This window comes from Podarcis pityusensis, assembly GCF_964106645.2.
Source record: "Podarcis pityusensis genome assembly, chromosome: 17".
NCBI lineage: Eukaryota > Metazoa > Chordata > Lepidosauria > Squamata > Lacertidae > Podarcis > Podarcis pityusensis.
This window is the reverse complement of record NC_138042.1, coordinates 19,847,366-19,859,635: the sequence shown is the minus strand read 5'-3', so window position 1 is coordinate 19,859,635 and position 12,270 is coordinate 19,847,366. Positions and strand designations below refer to the sequence as shown.

General features: G+C 43.7%; 1 protein-coding gene across 2 annotated transcripts in view; it reads right to left on the bottom strand.

Annotated features, from left to right (window-relative positions):
* The window catches only part of SLC1A1 (solute carrier family 1 member 1), a 37,092-nt gene that overhangs the window by 14,597 nt on the left and 10,225 nt on the right, over positions 1–12,270 (bottom strand). The window contains exons 1-2 of one of the 2 annotated variants that reach the window (XM_080987856.1): positions 12,199–12,241; positions 9,687–9,827 (exon numbers count right to left, since the gene is read on the bottom strand). In XM_080987856.1, coding sequence (XP_080843982.1) covers positions 9,687–9,827; positions 12,199–12,238 — 181 coding nt within the window. In that variant the 5' untranslated portion in view covers positions 12,239–12,241. Of the gene's footprint in view, positions 1–9,686; positions 9,828–12,198; positions 12,242–12,270 lie in introns of those variants that run through there. The other variant, XM_080987855.1, reaches the window with a different exon arrangement.

Genomic DNA, 12,270 nt, shown 5'->3' with positions numbered 1-12,270 from the left:
CAGTTTTTTGCTGCCACCTGATCATCTTGATCCACTAGAAGAAAGGGCACAGTAGCAAGGGTGGAGTGACCTGGCATGGACAACCTCACTCCTCAAATCTTTTTATAAGGAGTGCAAGCCAGAAGCACATGAGCCACCGACTCAATACTGCCATCTCCGCATGGCCAGTTCATGTCTACATTTCTGATATTTGCTTTACCTATTCTCCTTGCATTGTGGGTGACTTCCAATTAAGCTTTTCCACTTGCAGAAAAAGCTTTTGATACACACGAAGGGCCGTACGTAGTTCAGTGGCAAAACAGTCATTTCACATGCGGAGGGTCCCAATCCCGGGCATCTCAAGGTACGACTGGCAATGTGCCCTGCCTGAAACCCTGGGGAGATGCTGACCGCCAATGGAGACAATAGTGAGCTAAATGCACTAATCATGGTTTGATTTGGTATAAGATGACTTCCTGTGCTGTTCATATGAAATGCCTACTGACATAGTAGAGTTAAGGGAACCTCCAAGACAGTGTGGAAGGGGTGCAAGGGGTTGCAGAAGGAAGGGGAAATTGGTTGAAACCAATTGTTAGTAGACACTTCTGTTTGATCAACCACAATGGCAGCATTACGCTCTGTTTGCAACAGCTGTCAACCAGATTTCTGGAATCTCACAAGCATGCCATCAAGGTGTTGGTTCTCATCTGTCGCCCCACCTTCAGATTGGTTAATCAAAGATATACCGTATTTACTCGAGTCTAATGTGCCATCGAATTTAATGCACACCTCAATTTTCAGAACCTGGAAACCAAAAAATGTATTTGCTGGCAGATGTAAATGTGACATCGAATCTAATGCGCACCTTAATTTTTGCAAAGTAATTTGGCTAAAAAAGGTGAGCATTAGATTCAAGTAAATATGGTATTACCCTGAACATACAGGCCTCATTGGGTCATTGTGGCTGATAGTCAGCATCCTATCCTGATAATGTATCTGTTTGTGCCATTTTATTCTATGTCGTACATGCCACCTTTTTAACTTGCACAGGAAAATCTAACTGCTTTTAAAAGTGACCCAGTGGCATGGGAAATTTATTTCATGAGATGGATGTTAGCCTGTCTTTTTATCTAATAAAATAAACTAGTCAGTTTTAGAAATAAGACATTATTTCAGAATTTCAGACAGGAACATAGTACAGAGATACCTCTGGTTATGAACTTAATTCATTCCGGAGGTCCGTTCTTAACCTGAAACTGTTCTTAACCTGAGGTACCACTTTAGCTAATGGGGCCTCCTGCTGCCACGGCGCTGAGGTGTTTGTAAGCCGAGGTACCACTGTACAATGACAGCTAGGAGGCTTTGCCTCTGAAACGTATTGGTTAAAAATACAGTGGTACCTTGGGTTACAGATGCTTCAGGTTACAGACGCTTCAGGTTACAGACTCCGCTAACCCAGAAATAGTACCTCGGGTTAAGAACTTTGCTTCAGGATGAGAACAGAAATCGTGGTTTGGTGGTGCGGCGGCAGCGGGAGGCCCCATTAGCTAAAGTGGTGCTTCAGGTTAAGAACTGTTTCAAGTTAAGAACAGACCTCCGGAACGAATTAAGTACGACTGTAAAAATAAAAAATAGCCAGGAAGACATAGCACTGGTTCATCAATGGCTATTTCCGCTCTGCTCCCTCCTCCCCCCCGCGCCAAGAGATGGGAAGAGACTATAACTTAAATTCTTTCATAACAAACAACAGGATTATTTCCACTAGAATTCTCAGAACTTCTGACAAGAAACAACATCTCTATTGGGCAGGGTCTGAATGTGTGGCTGTGTATACAACACGCATTTAAAGCACCCACCAAGGAATCCTGGGAACTGTAGTTTGTGAAGGGTGCTGGGTATTATACATACAAGTAAAACTACAGTTCCCATGATTCTTACAAGATGGGACAATGAGCTTTAAATGGTGGTCTGTGCAGTCCTCAGCATGAACTTTCAGTCTTTAAGGGGAAAAAATATTTCTGAGGTTAATATTTCACTGGAACAGGGAGGAGAAACCTGTGGTCCTCCAGCTATTTTTGGATTCCAGCTACCATCAGAGTTAAGTCGGCACAGCCAATGTTAAGAAAAGATGGACGTTGTAGTTTAATAACATCTGGCAAGTTACAAGTTCCCCATCCCTGAAGCACCAGCATCCATAAACAAGTTTGCAAGAACCCAGTCTGAATCAGGACAACTGAGGGCAATGAATGTGAAGGAAGCACTGTTCCATTTAGGGGGAAACAGTTGGGGATAAACCATGCTTTCTTGACATGGAAAGGTTCATCTATACTGGTTACAGAGTCCACAGCGATAGCAGCAAGGAAATCGTGGCAGCACAAGATCTAGCCAGTAGGTCAATATACAGTGGTACCTCAGGTTACATATGCTTCATGTTACATACGCTTCATGTTACAGACTCCGCTAACCCAGAAATAGTGCTTCAGGTTAAGAACTTGCTTCAAGGTGAGAACAGAAATCATGCTCTGGCGGCGCAGCGGCAGCAGGAGGCCCCATTAGCTAAAGTGGTGCTTCAGGTTAAGAACAGTTTCAGGTTAAGAACGGACCTCCGGAACGAATTAAGTACTTAACCCAAGGTACCACTGTAGATGGAAAAGTAAGGGGAGTGGTAACATACAGAGAAATCTTGTTTGGGGAGTTTCTAATCTACAACCATACATTCCAGAAATATATGAATAAATGGTGCATTAATCATTTTGTGCTTTATGAGCAATTAGGTTAAAAAAATAAACCCTCACTTTCTACTTGTCATTTTTTTTAAAAATACAACATTGCAAATTATATACCCCTCACAATGAAAAAAATACAAATCAGAAATGGAACATGAAAGCTCATGAGGTTTGTTTGTTGGTAACGCATGCCTATTTTCAGGGAACTATATTACATGTGGATCTGAAGATTGGAGCTATAGCTTTCAAATTACTGGGCAAGCATGCTTAAGCAGAACAAAGTGAAGGACAGAGAAAATACCACAAAAGAAGAGAGTGCAGCAATCGCAAAAGAAATGAAATTGAGAGAAAGAGACAATAGGAGCAACATAAGAAACGTTTTAAAGGGTCAGCATTCTCATAAAATCCTCCATCATTTCCATGAAGAAGGATTTGTGAATCACAGACTTATATTATGCTCAGAGACACTTATTGTTTTCAAAGAAACAAAACCTCCCTCTTCCACTTAATAATAATTCTGTTAAGAAATGTTCTTGGAACAGAAGTCAAGAAGGAAGTACTTTTGTCTATTTGTTAATGCTAAGAAATTTCATTGCTCAGCAACACAGATAAAACTTCTTAAAAAACAAAACACAATCAAGCAAACCTTGGGACGGTGTTCAAATTTCACAAGGTTTTCCAGTTAGGAAAAAGCTGCAACAAGCTCAATTTAATAAGCAAGGTCTGCATTACATAGCAATCACATACATTCATAGTTAAGATCTTTCGCTTAAAAAATTCCCAGCATTTCCGTGGTTTTCAGAGAGATAAGACTCTGAAGACCTATTCCTATGGACAAATAACCAAAGGACAGAGGATCGATCCATAGCTCCATTGCAAGGAGATCTTATCACTTGATCATGTTGGCACTCGGCACTCTGGCAAAGCAGATGTGTTTGAATTGCTGGGCCACTGCTTTCCTCACAGCCCTTCTTCTATGCAAAAGGACAAATATGCAGTTATGGTAGGAGCTCCTCTACCTCCATTCTTCAGTGTCCTGGCTGGTTTGGTCCTACATCCCCTTAACTATAACCAGTACAAATTTGTATCACTCTCTCTCTCTCTCTCTCTCTTTTTTTAATTTTTTTTAAAAAGTTTTTATTATTAAAATAATTCAGCATTAATACACACATATTGCAAATATACAAACATACATTTCATACAATCCTTAAAAATGTTCAAACATACCTACACTCAATCCCACAGATAATTCCTTTTCCCATCACCATCCACCACCCCTCACCCCACCTTTGTGTTAGACTTCCAATCTGCTCTATTGCAATTTCTTTCCACTTCTATTACTTTCTTTCACACACCTTTAATCTAATTTCATGCTTCTTGTTCTATTACACATTGTTATCCATCTTATTTAGTATTTCAGTATTTAAAACGGAACTTGTTTAATAGGAGTTCTGATTTTTCAATATGGTTTTGCAAGTATCCTTTAAACACCTTCCAGTCCCTGTATCACTCTCAATAATTCCTTTAAGGGACAAAGACCCAAGTATTACACAAGGGGATTGGAGAGGCAGTGGTGGAGGAAGGGGGGTGCGGTGGGGGCGAGCTGCCCCGGGTGTCACCACTGGGGGGGGGAGTGACAAAATGCCGGGTGGCACTCACCGCAGGGCCTGCAGAGCCCGAGCTATGTGTCTCTTCTGGGAGTGACACGGTGGCTTGAGCGCCCACAGGCTCCACGCTACCCTAAACGGCCACCCACCACCTCCCCCTCAGCTGTAGGGCAGCTGAGTGGGAGGAGGCAGGCAGACTCCAGAGGCCCCATGGAGCGTCCTGCCCCACCTCGTGGGCGGGTGGCCCCACCCCATAGCGCAGGGCATGTGCACTTCCCCAGGCGCCCGATCGGCTTGCTCCGCCACTGTGGAGAGAATCCTGTCATTTCCTTGCACACCAAGATCAACATAATTGCCCTGGTGCAGCCATGTGGCAGCTGCCAGTATAGTGTGTTAATGGCTTATCCTGTACTGTTGCCAGAATTGTGATCGTGTCCCAGTACAAAGCTATAGAGCTCTGTTCTATGTTCTTTATGGGGTGGTGCCTCGGCACGTTGACTTCTACCACCATGTGTCAGCATTCCAGTGTTTTAAAGGTAAAGGGACCCGTGACCATTAGGTCCAGTCGCAGACGACTCTGGGGTTGTGGCGCTCATCTTGCTTTATTGGCCGAGGGAGCTGGTGTACAGCTTCCGGGTCATGTGGCCAGCAGGACTAAGCCGCTTCTGGGGAACCAGAGCAGCACACGGAAACGCCGTTTACCTTCCTGCCGGAGCGGTACCTATTTATCCACTTGCACTTTGACGTGCTTTTGAACTGCTAGGTTGGCAGGAGCAGGGACCGAGCAACGGGAGCTGTTGCGGGGATTCGAACTGCCGACCTTCTGATTGGCAAGCCCTAGGCTCTGTGGTTTAACCCAAAACGTCACGCATGTCCCTTCAGGGTTTTAAATTACTAAATTACTAAATTACTAAGATGGAGACCCAGAACCAGATTTCAATTGAGCAAGGCTTCCATTCTGAACGATATTGCAAGATAATAAGATATGTGTGCCTCTGCACATGTACAGAGTTCATTCTCTGCACAGAGTGACCAGCGTTAGTCCCTCAAAACACCTGATATTAGGGAGAAGATCAAAGGGTGTGCCTTTTAGGCAGGCTTGAACTCAAAGCAGCTCCCTTTCAGAAATTAGCCACTGATGAAATCTGAAAGTCATCACTGAGTGTGAATCAGCAATACTCCTCCTCCCTTTCTCAGAGCTTCTAGCAAGGCCCGAACAAGTCACCTAGCTATTAGAGGGAAACTGACAGAATCTATTTCTTCCTCCATTCCATTTAGCCCACACAATAAATTGGTCATTAAAGAGGATCAGCAAAAAAGCCTGGCCTGTATTAACTGCCTGTGCCAACACTGCTCTATTTGATGATCAAACCATAAATCCTCTCTCTACAGAGATTGATTTCATACTGCATACTTGGCCAGTTCCCGAGGCAGACAATAGGTGCTTGTTGTGCTTGCACGAGATATAGACTGCGGAGACAAAATACATGACCTCAAGCACACATGCCACACTATTGAAGAGTGTGGTTACTACTTAACCAAACGCGATCAAACATTAAAATGAGCTCTGCTCGAAGAGCACGTGCATTAAGAACTGATTCACACAACCACTTCGGTGTACAGTTCGGCAAAGCAGGTTGCTACGTATAATGTGGTTGTGCTTTGTGAACGTGTCAGCAGAATGATGTGGATGATCTGGAATTCAAAAGCAACCTGCGCACAAACTAGGTTGCATGTGATGTGTAACTGATCAACTCACATAACCTAATATGAGGGGGAAATTCTAGTTTGCCTACATTACAGAACAATCACATTATCATCTCTTTGAAAAGTGCATCACAACCACCTTGCAAATTTCAGACTAAGACAATCATTGTCTTCCCAGAAGATTGTAAGGATTTACACATGTCTTCTATGAATCACGACCCATTTCCTCCTTTAACTCTCATCTGATGACTATCAGAACAAGACGGAATCTTGACTTACTGAAGGATTTGTGAGGGCACCTGGCTTGATAGTAGTGCATATGAAAGGATCTAGAGGTCATAGTGGACCACAAGCTTAACATGAGTAAACAGTGTGATGCAGCAACAAAAGAAAAGAAAAGAAAAGAAAAGCGAATGCAATTCTAGACTGCATCAAGAGAAGTCTAGTGTCCAGATCAAGGGCCACCAAAACTAAAAAACTGAAGGAATGACCGCCGGATGTGGAGCACTTCCATCCGCAGACAAGCCACAGCTGTCTGAACATCATGCCCTCTATCTAACCTTTGGCTTTCTCAGTGGTCTGCCGTGCTCTGTCTGTGACCTTTGTCTCCTTCATTATACATTGTTCAAGGGGAAAATGAAGCGGTAGAAACAGGTGCCAAAATAACTTTGCACCTGCATTACCAACTCCTGCCTCATGCCCTTCACTTCACCCAACTCTACAGTTTTGTGATTCTATGATTGTTAAGTTCTGAATTTGAGGGACGCAGGTGGTGCTGTGGTCTAAACCACTGAGCCTCTTGGGCTTGCTGAAGGTCGGCGGTTCGAATCTGCACGGCGGGATGAGCTCCTGTTGCTCTGTCCCAGTTCCTGCCAACCTAGCAGTTTGAAAGCATGCCAGTGCAAGTAGATAAATAGGTACAGCTGCGGCAGGAAGGTAAATGGTGTTTCCGTGCGCTCTGGCACTCGTCACAGTCCTCCGTGCACCAGTAGTGGTTTAGTCATGCTGGCCACATGACCCACATGTCCGCTGTCTGCGGACAAACACCAGCTCCCTCAGCCTGAAAGCGAGATGAGCTCCGCAACCTCATAGTCACCTTTGATTGGACTTAACCGTCCAGGGGTCCTTTTATCTTTCAGCTGTCCTAATTAGCTTGAAAAGATGAGTACTCCATTTAGCTCCAGTCTTTGTCCTGCTTGGCAAACAATGCCCTTCATCACAGTCATTTCCTTGCACTTCACGCCAATGATCTGAACACTTTCTTCCTTTCCTTGTAAGATTTTTAATAATTCAGAATATGCAAACTTCTGCCTATTTACACATCCCTACTAAGACGACTCAGATATCTCACACTGCAAAGCCACAGCTACTTTCTTGTAGAGGTATCTAGCAGGGTGCCCTGCAGATGTTGCTGGATTGGACAACTGGAAATGGATACAATACTAGTTGGTTCCAACATCAAATTTGTAAGTAACTTTATCAGATGACTATCTGTAAGAAGCACACTTATTCATGTATACAGCTCTTCACGTAAGCAAAAATTAACATGTCGGCAATTTCCAGCTTCTTAATTTCCCCACCTGAAGCCTAAATAGTAAACCAGAAGTGTACATTACTGAGCTGTCATATTTTAAAATATTTACAAGTATTCATTTTTTTTAAAAAAAAATCAAGCAAAACTTGGGATTTCTGTGAATAAAACATTTAAATCATGTTAACTGCACCTTTATTAGGTACCCCCTCCATAAAAAAAAAAAGTTTAAACACTTTTGGATGTTCACTTCATGTATAATTAATATGGCATACATTTTTGTTTTTGCTTTCTGAGCATGTAATCCAATGGTCCCTGGGAAGGAGTGTTGGGCCCATAGGATATATTGGATATCCCCTTCCAGCTTCAGAGAGTGAGATCCAGTACAGTCATACCTTGGAAATCGAATGGAATCCGTTCCAGAAGTCCATTCAACTTCCAAAACCAAAGCGTGGCTTCTGATTGGCTGCAGGAAGCTCCTGCAGCCAAACGGAAGAGCAGAAGCCACGTCGGACGTTCAGCTTCCAAAAATAGTTCGCAAATTGGGTTTTGTCACTTCCGAGTTCGCAGCATTTGGGAGCCAAAACGTTCGAGAACTAAGCTGTTCTGAAACCAAGGTATGACTGTACTCAATTTTCTCTTCCCACAGTTCTAATGCAGAACTTCAGCGTCATTAGGGACAAAAAGGGGACATGGCAGGGTACAGTTTGGGGGTGTGTGTGCTGGTCATCACAAGGCGCTAACATTTAGGATATGCTGTCTTGCGCCTTAACAGGATTGTTCTTTAAGCTTCCTGGATGATTTACTTTCAATTTATGCCTTCTGACTAAAGGTAAAGGGACCCCTGACTGTTAGGTCCATTCGTGGCTGACTCTGAGGTTGTGGCGCTCATCTCACTTTATTGGCCAAGACAGCCGTCGTACAGCTTCTGGGTCATGTGACCAGCATGACTAAGCCGCTTCTGGCGAACCAGAGCAGCGAACAGAAACGCCGTTTACCTTCCCGCCGGAGCGGTACCTATTTATCTACTTGCACTTTGACGTGCTTTCGAACTGCTAGGTTGGCAGGAGCAGGGACCGAGCAACGGGAGCTCACCCCATCGCGGGGATTTGAGCCGCCGACCTTCTGACTGGCAGGTCCTAGGCTCTGTGGTTTAACCCACAGCGCCACCTGTGTCCCGGAGCTCTAAAATGTATTCACTTCTCAAAGGTTTGTTGTTACTCTGAAACAGCACAAGACATCTGCTTTCCACTTGGAAGGATCAACACTCCCAGCTCTTCCTTCCAGAAGCAAAACCAGAGTTTTGCTTGGTACATACAAGATAACAGCGCTGGTGGCCAGGTGTGTCTCCTTTGGAGGGTATTTTATAACCGGGGAGCCATGTCTGGCAAGGTCCTCTCTCTGACCACCCGACCTTAGGCAAGGAGTTTGCGTGAAGGAGGATCTCATAAGATGATTTTAGAGGATGGGCAAATTGATAGGGGATTAGGTACTCCTCCTCTCACCCCTGGCAATCCAATTTGGGAGGTTATCAGAGCATGGTTAGGCTATCCCTGCTGAGAACTGGTTGCAGTTGATGAAGCAGCTGCATGTAACTGGCAAATGACAAGAGCCCTCAGGAGAAACCCTGAGCTGAGAACCTGCTCTACAGTTGTGTAAATTTCAAAGTTTGAGCTTCCTAAAACCTGTTAAGGAACAATAATCTAGAAATAGGAGGTGAAGGAAATGCTTTGATATTACAGGGAACCAGGCAGAGGGCCTTCTCAGTAGTGGCACCCGCCCTGTGGAATGCCCTCCCATCAGATGTCAAGGAGATAAACAACTATCTGACTTTTAGAAGGCATCTGAAGGCAGCCCTGTTTAGGGAAGTTTTTAATGTTTGATGTTTTATTGTGTTTTTAGTATTCTGTTGGGAGCCACCCAGGGTAGTTGGGGAAACCCAGCCAGATGGGCGGGGGATAAATAATAAATAATAAATAATTATTACATTATATTCTTAAAATAGCATCAGTGTAAGACTTGAGAAATGTTACATTTGAAAGTTGTGGAAGTAAAGTTTTAAATGCTTAATGCTATTTTTTAACCAAACAGATTTTATTTACAGAAATAAGAATATATATATATATTTGGTCTTACCTGTTATCATACTTGATATAATTAATGGCAATATGATTAGCTTGAGCATCCTCATCAGAACTTCTCCCGGAAAGGCAAAGTAAAATTTATCCAGATTGGAGAGATTTCCATATTCCCTAACGGCGACACCCAATCCAATGCCTAAGAAGTAACAGTGAAATACAAAACCAGATTTAGTATTTGGGAGGGGAGGGAGGAGGAATGAAATCATGTTTTGAATATAATTTTAATCAACATAAAGCAAATTATGACAGTGCTGGAAATGTTTGTTCTTCAAAAGTACAATGGTACCTCGGGTTATAAACTCTTCGGGTTACAAATGCTTTGGGTTACTAACTCCGCTAACCCAGAAATAATATCTCAGGTTAAGAACTTTGCTCCAGGATGAGACCGGAAATCATGTGGTGGTGGCACAGCGGCAGCAGGAGGCCCCATTAACTAAAGTGGTACCTCAGGTTAAGAACGGTTTCGGGTTAAGAACGGACCTCCGGAACGAATTAAGTACTTAACCCGAGGTACCACTGCATGTTATTCAAAGATGGCAGAAGGTTCCTTCATGTGTACGGACCTGTGAGGCAACTCAACGATGGAAGCATTCTTCCTGTTGTTGTTCTCACTGGCTCATGCCTCACCTTGGAGCATGCTCAAAAGTTACACCTAGCCACCAATCACATGGTTTGAAACAAGCAGCTTCTCCTGAAACTGCCCCATTGTTCCAACCCATCAAATACGTTTTCTGCGTGTGTCTATGCAACATAAAGTTTGGAAACGGAGCGGTCTGCTTACATACACAAAAATATAAAGAAAAGGAAATGAGTTGGGCTTCAGTTCTCTATGCTTTTGTTCTGGAGAGACATTTTCTCAAGAATGTTTCAGCCCAAACGTGAAGCTTTCAGATGAAGCCATCTGTCATCTGCCTTGGATAAAGAAAGACACATTCTTTCTTTCAGCGCTCTTTCCTCATTGACATGCTAAATTTATTTTGTTTTAATGAAGTACGTTGTGCTACATGATGAAAAGGAAGCAACACAAAGCATCTCAGTGGTTTAAGGAAGCAGTCTAGCATGCGGTGACATTCTGTGTGATTTATCTTGCTCAGTATCACAGCAGGAATAAACTGAATCCTCTCCTTACATTCCCAGACTATCATACTTTACTCAGAATGTCTGGTCTGCACATAGTAAATTTCAAATTATTATTATTGTATTTGTATGTATAGCTAAAGGAAACAAATGTATATGAATACATGTTGTATGGTAGTTTCATAATAAACCTTTTGGAATAGCTGGCCATATGTTAACCAGGTTTTCTACGTACAAATTCATTCCTAAAGTTGAGTCACCCTATTTTATAAGCACTTGCAGTCAGTCCAGGGAAAGGAAAGCAATGTCAAAAATATAACTGAAAACACTTAATGATATGTTGAGTGAAAATAACTTTCACACAAGGAGTTTCTCTTATTATTCTAGAGTGGATTTTGTTTTCTGATTACTGCTCTTAGCATAGTTATAGGCACATTATCTCACACATGGCATAGCATGGTAGTTTTCAAACATGCTACCTTGTTGAAAACACTTTTAACCAAATTATTTACATTGCTCAGTTTCATTTGTGGTACACAGTTTGTTCTAGTCTTTAGGATTTTTAAAAACTGAAAATCATTGTTTTTTAATGGTTTTTATGTAAACTTCTTAGAACTTTTTATTATATTTGGTTTTGTGGAGTATAGACCTAATCTCTTGGGAGTATAAGCTTTGTTTAAATGGAGAATGTGATGTGCAGCAAATGCAAAGCTCTCCTGTAGCTGGAAGAAGAAGAAGAAGAAGAAGAAGAAGAAGAAGAAGAAGAAGAAGAAGAGGAGGAGGAGGAGGAGGAGTTTGGATTTGATATCCCGCTTTATCACTACCCGAAGGAGTCAAAGTGGCTAACATTCTCCTTTCCCTTCTTCCCCCACAACAAACACTCCGTGCGGTGAGTGAGGCTGAGAGACTTCAGAGAAGTGTGACTAGCCCAAGGTCACCCAGCAGCTGCATGTGAAGGAGCAGGGAAGCGAACCCAGTTCACCAGATTACGAGTCTACCGTTCTTAACCACTACACCACACTGGAGAGGGGATATTTAAGCTCCTTTAAATCTGTAGTGAAGACACCCCAGGCAGGGGTGGAGGAAGTGGTGGGTGCGGGCCGCCTTGGGTGTCACCACTGAGGGGGGTGACAAAATGCTGGGCGGCACTCACTGCGGGGCCTGCAACGCGCCCGAGCCACACGTCTCTTCTGGGAGTGACGCGGTAACTTGGGCGGCGCAGGCTCCATGCTGCCCAAATGGTCCGCCCGCTGCCTCCCTCCCAGCTGTAGGGCGGCTGAGTGGGAGGAGGCAGGGAGATTCCGGAGGCCCTGCGGTGTACCCTGCCCCTATGGGAGGCTCGCCCAGCCCCTGGGTGCGCCGCCCCAGGAGCCCAAGTGGCTTCCTCCACCGCTGACCCCAGGGAATACAGCTGCCAGTAAACAACTAACCTGTTAGCCCAGAAGTCGCAATAACTGTCAGCATTTTCATTCTCTCCCGTTGCTGGACGTGTGATTATTACA